At 37.7% G+C, this 17,210-nt stretch overlaps 1 protein-coding gene across 9 annotated transcripts in view; it reads right to left on the minus strand.

Moving 5' to 3' along the window:
• The window catches only part of EYA1 (EYA transcriptional coactivator and phosphatase 1), a 104,209-nt gene that overhangs the window by 11,666 nt on the left and 75,333 nt on the right, over positions 1-17,210 (minus strand). For all 9 annotated transcript variants that reach the window (XM_018562327.1, XM_018562326.1, XM_018562323.1 and 6 more), the window contains one exon: positions 1,841-1,899. In XM_018562327.1, coding sequence (XP_018417829.1) covers positions 1,841-1,899 — 59 coding nt within the window. The remainder of the gene's footprint in view (positions 1-1,840; positions 1,900-17,210) is intronic.

Consider the following 17,210-nt stretch of genomic DNA (forward strand, 5'->3'; position numbering starts at 1 on the left):
GCATATATGTATTTGCTATTAAAACAAGAGAGAAATTGGTGGCTAAGGATACAAATTTACTTAACAGCATACATGAAATACTTTCTTTCCCAATCAGTTCTATTTAAAAGCTTTAGAGGACTGTCATTGTCGCAATCTCCTTCTGAAAATTCTTATTGCCCTGCAGTGTCTGGCTAGAACCAGCTTGCAGATAAGGGATCAAAATAATGCCATTTTGTCTCCTGATCCAAATACTTGCTCCAGGTTAGTAACTCAGAAAGTATGGAAGCCAATGGATCAGCCAGGAAACTAGCACTTTCAGAACAAGAGGTCAGCAAATGCAGCCTCTATCCTTCCTCAGTATAGGTTTTCTTTAAATCCAGCTTGTGAGACCAATACGTTGTAACCACACCAGTGGGTGGCCTTCCGCTAATTTAAAGAGCAACTCCAGTTATTTTAAAAATTAACCCTTGCAGTGGGGCTACCCCCAATACTGCAGGGGTTAACTGCTAGTTTTGGTCTAGGGGGAGAAGATATACTCACCTGATCCATGGTCCTGAAGTAGTGAGCGCTCACTTTTTTCCCCTTCATTCCAGCTGTGGCATGTCCCTCAGTGTCCTCAAATCTAATGAAGGTGGATGGGCCTGCATTAGACATGATGACTCCAGTGGGGCTTAGACCACTGGAGTTGAGGGAGAAGAGGCTGCAGGAACCAACCTAGCAGTCAGACGGGAGCAAGGAACAGGTAAGTCTGTGAAGGTTCTCATTCATCCAGGTCATGGTATATCTGTAAATACAAGTCAAGGCAACTGGACTTGCTGTATTTTTCCTGACGCTCTGGTCAGGATTCAGCAGTGTACCTACATCTAAAGGAAAAAGGTCACTCCTTTAAAGACAGTCAAGTACGCATCCTAGACAGGGAGAAGGACAGGTGTGAGAGAGGCCATTTATGTAAAAATGGAGAAGCCAAGCTTGGTGGGAGTTGGGGGGAGGCATCTATTGTCTGCCACATACAATGCTGTTTTAACACCTCTTTATGGGCAGGTTAATAACTCCTCCTAGACTCCAATTATGCAAATGAAATCAACACCTGGTTGCGACTAACATATTATGTGGATTGGAGCAACATTCACCATATTTATTCCCAGATAAATTTTTGTACAAGTCATTCTGAATTGAGAAAGCTGGTTGGATGACCAGTGAAACGTCTTTAGGAAAATACAGCAAGTCCAGTTTCCTTGACTTATTTTTACAGATAAGGAACAGGTAAGTATATATTTTTTTAATTTGAGCATCTAGACCAAAATGAGCATTTAATACTTGCTGTGGGGGTTAGCCCCACAGCAAGTGTTAATTTTTTTAAATTCCTGGAGTTCCACTTTAAGATTTTAAACTGAACGTACCAAAATGTTTTTCACCTGAAGGTTAAGGTTACTCTTTCTTTGAAATAAACTTTGGTACCTTTATCAGCTCTAGAATTCTTCAGGTTGAAAGGGTATAATAACCAATTACATTTTTTATATATATTTTAAATTGTCATCCAAATGCCCACATGACTACAGTTAGGCATTTTCAGGATTCAGCAGCCCCTTACGGAGTTTCCTTGCTCTGCGCTCCACAATTATTTGAGTTGACATGTCTACTTTTAAAGGCTGAACCCACTTTTTTCCCTGGATAGAACTCTGCATACTCAGTAAGTACTTAGTAAGCAAAATTACAAATTCTGAACAGTGCAAAATACATTATGACAGGCATTATGCAGATGCAATATATAGGAAACATTTTTTAGCATTGCATCACTTTTTTCATTTGCCTCGGTGTCCATGTAAGAACTAGAATTACATTTAAAACATGCACGTACCTCAGGTCTTGTCCATTATCATCTGATGATACATCATCAATATGAACCTGGTCACATTCCTAGAAAAGAAAAGGACAGGATGCAAAATAACTCACTTTTACCACATAGTGCAAATGAGCAGGCAATTAAAATCTACATCTTGAAATGTTATTACATGCCTTTTAAAGCAGTAGGTGGCAGCCTTGTAAAATATCCACTTTATGTTTTAAGTGCCTTAAAAAAAGCCAGCTGTCATTACATTTTACTGACCTACGCATTCTTATTTAGAGCCCATTCTCAGTATTTACTAAGCTGCTACAAGCAATTAGCATATGTGCTTTATAAGGGCCTCTTTGCTCTTAGTACCTTAAAATATCTTACTGTTTAAAGCCGACACAGTCAGTACTTCGTTTTTCAGTAATGTAACATGCTACAAAAATTAAACCCGATGCAAACCGCCAATGAAATTATGACCTCTGATTGCTGTTGAGCCACACACTAACACAGCCTGAGGCCAATGTTTCTGAAGAGAGTACACCAAAAAATCTGTTACTCGTTTTCCATTTATTTGAGACATGTGAGTTTTATTTATTTTGCCTTGGCTGGATAGAAAAAAAAAATGCTCAGATCCTGAAAATACGAAAAGCTCAGACCAGATCAGACACACTTTCATTTTTTCCCCCTTTTTTTTTTTAAATAAGTGGGTTTAAAGTTATTTGGTACTTTCACTACCTACACAAAGAAGCCTTGTTACTAATATGTTTCTGTTGAGTATTTTGCAGAACAGTCGAATGGAATTAGAGCAATTTACTGCAAGGAATTCTCATTAATTTGTACTTGTTGATTACTGAAGCACACTTAATTCGGTAGAAACATGCTAGGCAAGATCATTATAAAGTTTATTTACAGTGTTAAAGCAAGCACTAGGGGGGTTGATTTGCTAACGGCAAATAGGCTGTTCACTTAGCAAGGGAATTTGCACTTTGCACCTTAGTTTAGTGAATGAGGTGAAGCTCTACTGACTTCGATCATCCAATCATGTGCAAGCACAAGTACTGTTTTTTGTTTCCTTCCACTTGATTGGGTATTGTTTGCAAACTGAAATTTTACCTCATCCACTAAGCTAAGGGAAAATTCTCCTGCAAAGCTTAAATCCCCTTGCCAAGTAAACGGCCTATTTGTCTTTGGTAAATCAACCCCTTTATGTACTGTGAACTTTGACAGCTACGTTGGCTATGCTATCAAGTGCTTTTGTACAAAGATTGACATGAACAGCTTGTCCCAATATTCTGCATACAGGAAATCTGTGAATCTTCAGGACCGAAGTTAGGAAGAGAATCAAGAGGGCAAGTAAGTCACATAGATGGATGATACTTTATGGTGAATACATTCTAAAGCTTAATTTTTCACAGGTTCACGGTTCTGGGCAGAATGCTGCTCTCAAGGCTACAGCACCATAACAGGCCCTGACAAATTTGGGTTTCTGGGTTTTATGTATAATTGTTATGTAAGGGTACTAACAACATATATTGTGTTCCTTGGCCAGAGCTCTACAGGTAAATGATCAGTCACTAGAATGGCAGGAATTGTGATGGACCAGTTAGTAGTATGTCAGGGGGTTGTGACGGATTTGTAGTTACAGTTGGTCATTGCCTTTAAAGCCTGCTTCTAATTGTTAACAAATCTTTAGGGCAATCAAAAAGTCTAGGCCAACCTGAAAATGAGACATAACACAAACTGGGGCCCTAAGCAGAAAAGAAGCATCTATTTACTTTTTTCACAATTGACATTGGAAAAGCAAGTGTTATAAGCAAGTGTATCTACATATGTTCACTGTTTGGGAAGTTTAGAAGGCAGTTCATTGCCCAGGCACAGTCCAGCTGTTTTAAGGCAAGCATCTGATAGAGTACTACAGAGAGTGCCATTAACTGGTAATTTTGGTTTGGCTGAGCTTACAAGTATCTTATATGGAGACTAGAAGGGGCTTGGTAGAAAGCAGGCTGAAAAAACAACAGCAACTGGGCAGATTTTTAAACCTGCCAGGTCAATTGTTTCTTCTGAGCAATGTTGTTTGGCTGTCACAACGGGGTTTCATAAACATGAGATTGATGCATATCTGGCTTTAACTGGCCTTATCCTATTTCTACAGGTAGTCTAAGCTGCTGGGTATTTAATCAGGCCAGGAGAAATATGTTATATAACCTCCTCGATCAACCTGGCCATAAAATACCACATTAGCCATTATCCTAGCTATAATATGCATCCTTTTGGAAATTATTCACAGTTAACAGATTTCCAAGTCTTAAGTTGGGTATACACGGGTGGATTTTTGCATCAATATTCGTACGAAAAATTCTGTCGGAAAGTTCGATAATACCATCAGAGGCTTGGCGAAATCCTTAAAAATTTCATTTGATTTTCATTTTTATTTAACATTTGGTTTTGGAATGAATGGAGTTTTCTCGAACAAAAACCACATTCACTGTTAGAATTTTGTTCAATTGAATTTTTTTTCCAACATGCTCCTTTTTCATCGCTGCGGTTGAAATCGACCATCGATTTCACTGCATCAACGATTAGAAAGTCGAGTGAACATTATAAAAATCGATTACATATGTTCAAAATTCTATCCCCTACTTTACTAACAGTTTCAAAAAATGTTGTCAGTTGAATTTTAAGTATAACTAACCACTGAAAAACTGCTGATACTATTATTATTATTTTCTTCAATATTATAATCTGTATGTTTACAATTGATATGATGTGTGATCATTCCTCATTTGCTGAGAGGACTGTAAAGAAAAAAATATAAAATTGCATTTGGCTGCAGGTTTTATGAAGTGTCTCGTAAATTATGATAAGAGTCCAACGTAATAAATCACGGAGATAAAAACCTACTTGCACAGAGTTATTAAAAGATGACTTGGAAGGCCAGTATATTTTGCAGTCCCATGCAGTGCCAGCATATTCCATGTTGTCAGGTACCCGTACTCTATAAACAAAGTCTACACTAAATACTGGGCACATGATATACTGCCAAACCTTTTACTAGACATTTTTCATTTTGAACATTTATCGACATTAAGAACCCTCAGTAGTTTCCAAGATATTTTGGAAGTGTTCATTCCCTCTTACCTATCAGTGCAAAATAAATATTTAACATGTAGTTGATTTGCCTTCTGTGTGCAATAACCATTGCTCCATGACCTGGAGTTTGAATTCTTTCCAGAGAAACAGTATGAGTTCACAATTTAGAGTTTCCGAAAAGTAGCATAAAATGTGTACAAGGACTGGATCACAGCATACATGCAAAACAGACCATTTGAATAAGGCTTAATAGATGTTACAAGCAGATATTTTGCATTATCGACGCCTTCTGAATATTTTGCTTTTTTCTTCACAAGATTTCAGATAGGGGAGGGAACTCAGAGTCAAAGAAAACTCAAACCATCTGTTCTATAACAGAATTAAACAGTGACCCACAGCCATCCATTTTCAAGCCACCCCTTCTCTCAGCAAGCAGCGAGACCCTAGGAGGAAAAGACTTTGACCCTCTAACCTTTTACTCCTCTCTTGAGGTCAACTGCACTAGATAAGCCAGATAAAGGAATATGAGGCCTCAAATGATCATTCTAAAAACTATGTAAATAAAACTTTGATTTAGCAACATTATAATGTGCTTTAAACAACAGTCATATTTTATGATTTTTTTTTTTTTTACTAAAGTAAAGACCACCCATTACACATACCTAATTCCTACGCAGTCAGAAAACAAGTCATGCAAAATCACACTTTGATGGTAGAATTCATGGCATATGCAAAATGAATATGCATTTAGATGTAACAACACAGCTGAGCACTGTTTGTGATACTTTTAAATTTGAAATAACATCACTTTTCAGGACAAGCTTTCAGGGGTCTACCCCCCAAATGCTTGACTTGCAAAATTAACTGTTAGGGCAAATAAAAATTTATCACATACAGTATGCAGCTGAGTTGATGCAAGTGCACTATTACAGCAATAATCACCTTAAACATTTAGATTTAAAAATAATGTCATTTGATTTGATGTACAATGAAGTACAATAGACAGTGGGAAGTTCAAGTGATAGAAAACTGCTACTGTAAAACTGATTCACTTAGAAATTGAACTGTTATACCACCTTGATGCACTGCCAGTTCAAATCTGGCTTGGTGCCCAATCAGTTATTCTCACTGGATTACTCTTTGGAAACTACCACCACCCGACAGACACTACTGCCCAACTTGCAATCCATTAACTCTGTGTCTTTAAGGTTCCTACTATCACATTTTACTAAAGCTTCACTATTGGTAGGTAACATCAGGGGCCATAAAATACACAACAAAACTGTCCATGAAGGTTCAATTCCCATCATTCCAATTTTCACCCACTGAAACTGCCCTTAAAGCCATGGACAATGCAACATTTATCCCATCTATTCTCTGTGACAGATCCTCCCTAAAGGTTTGGCAAGGCTACAACTACTCTACACTTCACTAGTGAAACACAGTGGTATTATTTATATGGTGTAAATGTTTTGCCCAGCTCTGTCATCAACCTATTACCAAGCTTACCAATTTTTCACTATGGTGAAACCCATTCTGGCTGTATACTGGTCTGGGTCACACAAGGAAAGAGAAAGATAACTATTTATGAATTCATTATATACAAGGTACCATCAAATCAGGTTTTTAAATGTATGTATAGAAGGGACACAGCCTGAGTGTCCAGGGAATTCGTTTTTTTTCCATCAGGCATTGTTGCTTCCTACCCCACTCCCTTTTGACAGTTATCTGATGACATGCGTGTGCATATCTAATGCAGGAAATATATTTGCAAATATAGCCACTGTAGGTTACTTCCTGCATCTAACATACAGATAGCCTGATGTATCACTGTGTCAGTCCTCAAAGGTTTATCAGAAGCACCAAACAATTACTTGATGACAGGTTAGCTAATAAGGGTCATATACAAAAGCTGTACAGCTAGCACCATTATAGCCCAACACCATGTTTACACTAAAAAAAAAAGTTAGTGCAACATTTTAAAAGACAAAAATGGAGCTATGGCTGCAATACTCAATTCAACCATGGTGTTTTCCCTGAAGACCCTGCTCCTCAATCTAGCACCATTCACCTGGGTTAAGTCACACCCATTATCATCCAACCTACTTTATGTGAGCCCAGTTTGTTATGGACACACCAGCTGGGGACATATATTCACACCATCCTCAGATCATAATATTGCTGAACAGAGCATCACTCACACCTCATGATGTGAATACCAGACCGTTCAGGAGGAAGGACCTCCCACAACCGCCACTGAAGGAGAAGATGAAGGACCCATGAGGTCAGTGGACTGACCAGTTCTTTATAGGAAAAGGGTATGTATTTTTTTATTGGCATAGGGACTTCAGAAAGGGTGGGGGTAAAAAGGTTAGAGTGTGGAGGAAAACTATGTCAACCCCTGGCTACCTTAATAAAGTTACAGATGTGGACACATTTGATGGTTCTCCTCTCCAAAAACGTAACCACAATTTTCTCTAAAATGACTGACCAAAGTAATTGGCATCCTCTAATGTTTATTCCATATTTAATAAACATCATACTTTGCTTTTGATTTTAAATATTATACATATTTTAAATAATTAAACAAATAAAACTGGCATGCCCAAAAAATGATGGGACCTTAGCTTTATATTTTATAGCACAACCTTTAGAGGCAATTACTCTAAATAAGCAATTTCTGATGCTTTTAATGAAACTTCTGCACCTATGGGTAGTTTGGCCTACATTTCTTTAGAAAACTGTTGCCTCAGGTTTGAGGGATGCCTTCTTCAGATTGCACGTTTTAGCTTTTTCCGTAGATGTTTCAATTAGATCAGAGCTCATAGAAGGGCACTTCAGAATAGTCCAATGTTTTGTTCTTTTGGCCATACTTGGGTGTTTCTAGCTGTGTGTTTTGGGCCATTATCCTGTTGGAGGACCCAGGACCTGTGGATGAGATAGAGCTTTGTGATGCTGAGCAGTACGTTTCCCCCTAGAATTCCTTGAGATTTCATTTTGCACTATGAAGACTGAAGGCACCCTGTGACAGACACAGCACACCAACCCCAAATCATAACCAAGTCTCCTCCATGTTTCACAGTAGTTATTGTGTTTTTTTAATGTTTAATTTTTTCCTCCATGAACATAGAGCTGATATGACTTGCCAAAAAGCTCTAGTGTTGTCTCATATTTCCAAAGGAGATTCTCACTGAAGCACTATAGCTTGTCAATAATCATTGCAGCAAATTCCAGGCTTGTTTTTTTATGTTTTTCTTTCAACAGTGGAGTCCTCCTGGGTCCTTTTCCTCAAAACGTGGTAGGTTGTATCTTCTCTGGGCTCTTTGTCTATCATTTATACTATCCTTCAGCTCAATCTGGGGTAATTGTTTCTCTTGCAGCCATGTCCAGGGAAATTGGCTAGATTCCAATTATCGTAAACTTTTTAATAATATTTGCAACTGTAGTCAGAGGAACAACCAGCAGCTTAGAGATGACCTTTTAGCATTAACCTTTGACAAGCTGGTCTATCATTTTCTTTCTGATCACCTCAGGCAACTCTCTTCTTTGCATTCTTTGGTCCATGTTCAGTGTGGTTTATTTACAGAAAACAGTTTGCAATATAACTATGATCCAAATATTTAAAATCTTTTTTAGGGATGCCAACAAATCTGCTCCAGCCATTCTAGAATATCTTTGTAGAATACACTATACTGTATGTCTTGTCACACTTTCTTTGCTTTACTCTATGACATACTAAAGTCATTCAGATATGTGAGACAATTGCTTTTTTTTTTACACGTTGTAGCTGTAAGGGTACAAACAAATTTCTCCATGTCTGTACACCTTACTGTGAGTAAGCAAGTTACAACAACTAGAGGATCAATCCACCCAAAGTGATATTTCATTTTTGGTAGATGCTAAAGAGTTAAACCATTAAACATTTTTTTTTTATAATCCTCAGATGTGCAGATCTTTGACTTTGGCTAATGTCTTTCTGAAAAGGGGTTCAATGCTCACTTTTAGATATTTTGTTAGGTCTCAAGAAGCATAAGAAGCCAGAAGGTGGCTCAGACCACCATACTCAACCTGTAAATGAAATATTTTTTAGTGAATTTACCCTCTAAGTATACACTCCCTACCATGTTTTGAAATACACTTTTGTGCACACCACTAGAATCTTATAAAGAACCAGCTGCAATCTTAAGTCTTTCATAAGAATGTACAGTTATAGTAATTGATATAATATTCAGACTATTATATAAACTCAGTTAAGACTGGCTTTCATCAAACCATCTCTTGTCTAATTTCTGGGTAAAATGAAAAGCAACAAACTCATATAAACAAGTGTCATCTGATGGTAGTAGAAATAGTAAGCAGTTAATATACAAGTGCTTAAAATAATACTATTTACTTAAACTCATTGGTATAATAAATAACAACAAACACACAAAACATGTATGCTTTTTTTCCATCATACAACTGTGACCGTCCTCAAAAGACAGTTATTGTTCTCTATGTCATTATTTTTAGGCGCACTTAAGTGACATTAAATGCTAATAAAATAAGGAAACATCCACTGAGAAACAGGAAACACAAGATTGGTTAAAAGTTGATTTCAGTAAAGATATAAAGAGCTATTAGAATCGTTTGCTGCCATTTGTTTCCAGTTGAATTCTCTGACTATCATTAACCATATGACTGCTGCTAAGATAAGCTAAGAACAGTTAAGTCTTCTTTGGCAGGCAAGGTGCGACATTGCATCACTCAGCCAGTTAACATACCTGCATTGTAATTGTAGATAATTTGTTGAATATTTGTTTTTAACCACCATTACTTACTTATCTTTCAGCTGATAATGAGCCTTTCATGCAAATTTCCTTATTTGTTTCCCATTGTGAAGGGGCAGCCCTTTGTGTTTATTCACAGCAAGATAGAGAGATAAACTTAAATGCTGCTGATTGTCTGCTGTGTGCAGTCTTCAATTAAAGGTCACAGCTCACTGATTTGATTAAATGTTTAGGGAAGTACGGGCAGAAGTTTAATCTTCACAGAATGATAATGCCTATGATTTCGAGCTCATGCTAATGGAAATTAGGTGGTCTAAGCAATGACAGCATATTTGACTGTTTTAGGGTCTGTATGACCCTATGTATGAGTTAGGCTATGTTTCCATGAGTGCTCAATGCAGAAGCACAGGATTCACTGCCTGTAGCTAGCTTGTGCTTCACCTTTTTTGGAATACTCTAAGTCAATAAGGAAGTACAGCAGAAATCATTGCAAAGCCCGCCAAACATGGAGATATGTACAGAAATATTTTGCACAGTGCACACTATTGAAGTAATTGGCTGGGTGTACTTGACAGTTGTCCTAAATGTATGTTAATATCCCCCTTTGAAAGACCACGAAAAAAGCCAAGAGATGCCACGGTCATAAAAGGATTATTCTTAAATATAGAAATTTTTGGTCAGATTAGTCAGTCAAAATGCATGTCCGCCACATATGCTTGTCTATACTACTTTTACTTGTACTATAAAGTTGATGATCTATTATGTATTTAGTTTACTCATTTACATTCACTGACATTTTTGCTTTGCTTTCCAAAAAACTGTGAGCCATTCATATTAACCCTGCCACAAAAGGTGATTTCAGTGTAATGTCTCCAGAAAAGACATACATACAAACATAACAATGTGGCCAATATAAACAGAAGCCAATAACCCGTTTATGTATTGTGGGAAGGAACCCAAGCTCTTGGAGAAAATACAGGTGAAACTCGAATAATTAGAATATCGTGCAAAAGTAATTGCAGTAAGTGCTGCAAAAGGGGCCCAAACCAAGTACTGAGTACACATGCATGCTTGTACTTTTCAGAGGTCAGATATTGTTCTATGTACAATCCTTGTTTTATTGATTGCATGTAATAATCTACTTTTTTGAGGTTGTGGATTTGGGGTTCTTGGGGTTTTCGGGGTTTTCATGAGCTGTAAGCCATAATCATCACAATTATGACAAATCACGGCTTGAACTATCTTGCTTTGCATGTAATGAGTCTCTCTCATATATTAGTTTCACCTTTTAAGTTGCATTAGTGAAATAAATGAACTTTGCACGATATTCTAATTATTCGAGTTTCACCTGTATATGCTAACAATATCTAACTTCAATGTTGGTGTAAATCAAACCTAGGACCATAGCACTGCAAAACTAGATTCATAATTATGTATTTACCTATCATTATGGTGAATATACCTCAAAGTAAATATTATAGGCATGCATGTTACTGCAAAATCACTAAGAATTGTGAGAGACTTTTGAAACTGTAATAAGCGAACAGCCTCTTAAAATCTACAACTCGTTTAAAGTAATTTTTTAGGTATAGTTTTCTGGAAGCACAACTATGGATAGTTACAGAGGAGTTCAACTTATTTCTTAGATAGGTTAAGGGTGTATTTGTGAAAGCTGAACCAGAAAGGTACAAATTCCAAGATTCATTGTGTGCTAAGGTGAAAATATAACACCATTCAGCATGTAAAAACAACTGCTATGAAAAGAGCTTAGCAGTGTTACAATCCTTTAAGTATGATTATTATGGCAAAAATAACATACTTCCACATTTACTGAAAATTCCCAGTTTATCGTGAGAAAACTAACACCATCCTCTGGCTTAATTGTTTCAATGCCTTATTCTGAAGCGTATAGCAGAATGAAAATTCCCTCTAGAAGCTGCAATTTGCGTTTTCTTTTTACATCAGCGAGCCTATTGAGACTAGTTGGAATCAGGCCAACGTACAGGAAATGATCAGTGCATTCTCTGTTCTCTTCATATCTGTCATTAGGCAATTACTTCAACCCCTTCCTTGTCCGTGTTGAATAATAAAGAGTCCTGGCTATGTTTGTGAGAACCTGCATCACATTAAAATGTTCAGACTTCTGTTCTCCGAACTCTGGTTCACCGCAGAAAGCCAAAAGTAAACTGCACACATTTTTTTTCTTTATCGGTTTGGCTAGTTTTGTTTTTTTATCACCTGGAAACTTTGCAAAAAAAAAAAAATTGTATAAAAAAAATCTGGTAAAAAAGTGAAGAGTGATCTTCAATTGTTTTCTAAAATAATTAAAGTTATGCTCAATGCTAGAGAAAAATAACATAATTATAGAGGAAATAGAGAAATACAACATAATAATAACAAAAAAATCTTTACCAAACAGAAATAACATAAAACAAATCTTTAAAACAATACTTGAAATAATTGCACTAGGTTGTAGTTTTCAGTCAATTAAACGCTTCAGTAGTGTGTATTTAGACCATCTATGTATTGCTCTGCCTCAAGAATGATTCTCTGTGAATGAGAGGTGTCCTAAGTTCACAGGATTCAATGCGAGCAGTTGGCAGAGCCTGTCACACCTTGCCCAGAGTGCACTTTGTGACCCCTTCATTTTCTCTACTTTCCCACCACAATTACTGGGAGCAGACAGGAAAAAAAGGTGCAGATTACCTGTGGGTTCAACACAGGATGTAGAGAACAAAGAGGTTTTCAAATAGCCAACATTTTGTTTGACAATCTGAGGAAGAACAGACAGAGAACAAACATGGCTTGTAGAGGGTCTGAGCTGTATGAGCATAAAATTACAAGAATGTGGCTACGGATGAAAGGAATCTAAATAATTTGTTTATTGATAACCATTGCCTGTGTTGTCATTTTATACATTTTAATATGCTAACAATGTTCTGGTTTGGAAATTCATATTCAGTTATGTTAACTTACTTTTCCCACAACTCGCACTGTTGCAATAAACAATACTTTAAATCCTATCCAGGTACTGAATTAATTAAAAATAATCAATACAATTAGATTTTTGAATATGGATTTGGAACATGTCACATTCATTTATTTGCAATTTCCATAATTCACATACAAAAACATGCTGTTATAAAACTGTAATATAGCTATTCTTTTCAGAAATATTTATATATGCAGTTATTTTCTATATTCCATAGAAACAAAAAAGTGGACACTACATTTCTTATGTACACTGTATATAAAGTAATTGTTTGGTTTTTTAGCATATATTTGTTAACTAAATAAAATTAATAAAATAATAAAAAAGCATATTGTTCACACAGATAATTTTCGAATATGCCTTAAAATTACAAAAAAATAACAAAATAGCACGTACACTGGTAAATAAATTATTAATTAGTATGTAAGCAGGATGACACATGGTTTGCAACTAACTGGGTTGCCATGTCAGATATAAGAAATACATAACTTGAAATGATCATGTGACTAGAAGATACTTTTTTGGGGGGCTACATATATATTTATAAATTTGTTTTTACATATGTGCCTATTGAAAAAATGATGGGACATGCTAAACTGATACATGCTTTCTAAAACTTGCATTAACTTTTAAACATGAAATTCACAGAGAGGACCAATGCTGAGCTCTTTACCCCACATCTAACACAAAACACATTTTGGGAAACACATAAAGTCAGGTGTGGCCTTTTAAAAGTAAGGGAGACCCATAATCAAATAAAACTACAAAAGATCTAGCAATACAAATTTAAAATAAATAAACGGTATAGAATATAATAATGGAGTGGCCACAATAAACCACTATAATAATATATAATAATAGTAGACACTAGGCAATCTAATTATACATTTTAATAAAAATAACTGAACACTGATCTAACCTAACTGGTCAAAAGTTCACGGGTCAAGTCTTTCCAAAAAAGTTCAATATTAATACGGACACCACAAATTCATATGTGCCCTCTAAACAAAACTGACAACAAAGCATTCTCCAGGGTTAATAAACCTTAATTTCAACAAGTTTAAGCAAAGCATGCAGTGGCTGATTGGTATGTCAACACCTCATCTCTGCTAAGCTTTCCTTATCTTATCTCATCACTTAACCCTCTGTCATTGGGTCATTTGTTACATTATTTGGCTACTTCACAGAAAGTTCATATTTGAGATCCAATACTTGTCATGTGTTTGTTTCACAGTGCTGTATAATACTCTAAAAATACAAAGGGGTCTATTCACAAAGCTGCCGAAGGATCTGGCCAGGAGATTTTTTTAATTTTAATTTTTTTTTTTACAAAAAAAGCTCCGCACAATCGTTTTCTATTAACTTTTTTCTACTTTTTCACTCTTTTTCTGTTCTGCTCGGTGCCTCTGAGGGACCGAGCAAAACAGCCGAGCCAAATGCCGCTCGAAAAATCATATAAACCTCCTGAATACCTGAGAAGCCACAGTCAGTGTAATAAGTATATCAATTAGAAGCAATTTAAAGCTCAGTCACAAGTGAGTTTTAGTCACACATGAGCATGGAACTTAAGTATGTTGACAATTGTCAACAAGGGGTTAAAGTATATCTAAAATAAATCAATCTTTCTTGCCCATTTTGAAGAGAGAAGAGGAGGATTTAAATTACTGTAATTTTGTTGCTAGTTGTGTTTCATTAAATTGTCCTTCACTTCCTGTACTGTAGAGTTAACAGGAAATGAGTGGATAACGTTCAATGTGCAGTAAATGCCCCCTTAGACAGTTGTCACAGGAACACATTGCAAGATTTCTCCCCTATTCCTGTTCAAGAGATTCCTGGTAAGATTAGTCAATAGAACAATTTAAGATAGTGAAACTCCCTAACAGACAGAAGCCCAGACAGTAATACGTTCCTGACAGTGGTTCTAACCCCTCACCCCTCTATCCAAAGCTTACTAGAGTTTTTCCTTTATTTAATCATTTCTATAAATGATCAGGAAGGACTTTGGATGATTGATGCACCCATCCCATAAAGGAGGCCATGTGATGAGTGAGAAGAACAATAAGGAGACATTGGGTTGATATACAAAAAGAGTAAAACATAGGGAATGGAATTTTCACTTAGCTTAGTGAATTTAGTGATTTTACTTTGCAAAGAATATCCAATCACCTACAAGAAAACAAAAATTGGATTTTTGCATGACTGAAGTTAGCAAAGCTTTACCTCATTTACTAAGCTGAGAGAAAATCCCCTTACAAAGTGAAAACAGCCCATGCCCCCATAGTGAAAATAATTGTATCTAGAAAGATGCAATTTACAACAAACTTCACTCTTCTATGTTTCTTCTTACATGTTAGACCTCATGCCTACAAGTGATTAAAATCTCACATATAGCTGCATCTTTAGGATCATGGGAGCTTTTGCCTGACATTCCAGTTAAAAGTGGCTTTTGTTTCAGTTGATAGCATTACTGGGGTTATTCACAAAGCTAGCCGAAGGATCAGCCGTAGCTCCGACTGATCCTTCGGCTAGCTTCGGCCGTCTGAGCCCTTTGGTTTTACTATTATTACTATTCTATTACTATTACTATATGTAGTTACTATTCACTATTCTACTATTCACTATAGCCCGTACAGCTCCCGCAGTTGGTCGAGCCGAAGGCATATCCTTTGGCTCGACTGAGCCGAGGTGAGATTCGAAGTGGGCAAAACGGCCGGCCTGTGGCCGGCTGAAAGCCTGCTACTGACAGCTGGGCGGAGCCAGCCATGATCTCACGGCTGGCTCCGGCCCCTTGCAATGACAGATCAGCGTCACCCGGTTATCAGTTAACCAGTGGACGCTGATCTGTCATTACAATGAGAGCTCGGCGGAGCCGCCGTGATATATATATATATATGTATAATTACTGTATGTTGAACATTTTCAAAAAGGTATAATATATCCATAATTTCAGCAAACCTTTCTCCTATCGGGTCTCACAAACAAATTTATTGTAAAGTAGTTTTATTTTTTTCCCTTTAATGATTTAGTATTAGACGCTATGGGGTCTATTTTACGAAGCTGCCGAAGGATCTAGCCGTAGCTTCGGCTGATCCTTCGGCTAGCTTCGGCCCCAGGACCCATTCGGTTCAGTAAAACCGAAGGGCTGCAGCCAGTACAGCTCCCGAAGTTGGCCGAGCGGCTCAGGCGAGCCAAAGGCATATGCCTCGGCTCGTCAGAGCCGAGGTGAAAGCCTGAAGCTGGCCGACAGCCTGCTACTGACAGCTGGGTGGAACCAGCCGTCATCTCACATCTGGCTCCGGCCACTTGCAAAGTCAGACTAGCGACCCTGGTTAGCAGGTAACCAGAGTAAACCTTTCCCTGCTCTGCTATACCCTTGAGAACGTCCTAAAGTGACGAAACGCGTCGGGACTATCTGATGTCACAGCTAATGCGGAAGTGAGCACAGGAGCTCGTGGGATACTGGCCAGTTTTATACTTACATGGGAGTCTTTATTTGTTTTTATCAATAAACGTTTTGGGATATACTACACCATGAGGAGTTCCTTCTGATTTTTTTTACTACATGTGTAACATCATTCGTTAACATATGGGAGAAAATGCTGGGGACCTTTCGATCCAATACCGACTTCAGGTTACCTACAAAGTTTAAAACGATATATATGCGGTGAGTGAGCATTGCCCGGGGGGCTTCGTGTGTGGCACTAGGAGGATTATCAAGCACTTTACGATTATGGATTTATATTGACTTTATCACTTTTATCACTCTATGAAGTTTTGTTTTTCTGTTTATATATAATGTCACTATTAAACACTGTCGGGTCTATTCACTAAGCTGCCGAGGGCAGCCGAGTGAACAACTGACCCCAAGTGAAGTGAGCTGAACACTGTTCGGCTATTCACTTCAGCTGTATATCGGCTGAAATCAGCCATACATCGGCTTGCTTCGCATGGCTTCGGGTCAGCCGAACATGCTCAGCATGTTCGGCTAACCCGAAGTGCAGAAGGAGTTCGACTCAGCTGATCCAACATCTGGATCGGCTGAGCCGAACCTCCGGCAGGCTACTCACTGCTGTTCGGCATATTCTTATAGATGCCGAACAGCAGTGAGTGAATAGCCGAATGCAGCTGAGCGGCATTCGGCTCGGCTGTTCTGCTAGGTCCCTCAGAGGGACTGAGCAGAACAGAAAAATAGTTAAAAAATAGAAAACGATTGTGCGGAGCTAGCAATGACAGCTAGCTCCGCCCAACAGTTTTCTAATGTCCGGCGGTTCTGCTGCCATAAAAAAAAGAAAAATCTCCCGGGCGCTCTGGGAGCCTCCCACTTCCGGCCGCCCAGAAGAGAAACACTGATTTATCTTTTTTTTTCTTTATTCTGACACGGAGCTGTGTCAGAATAGAAAAAAAAAACGTTTTTGCCCATTGGAATGCATTGCTAAATTCCTATTGGCTATTTCAATTTGCAATAGCCAATAGTAAACTAGCATTGTACGCACCCTCTGCTGATGTACCTGATGGAGAACTGCAGCAGAGGGCGGGTACAATG

The sequence above is a fragment of the Nanorana parkeri genome, unplaced genomic scaffold (assembly GCF_000935625.1).
Source record: "Nanorana parkeri isolate BGI_ZX_2015 unplaced genomic scaffold, ASM93562v1 scaffold572, whole genome shotgun sequence".
NCBI lineage: Eukaryota > Metazoa > Chordata > Amphibia > Anura > Dicroglossidae > Nanorana > Nanorana parkeri.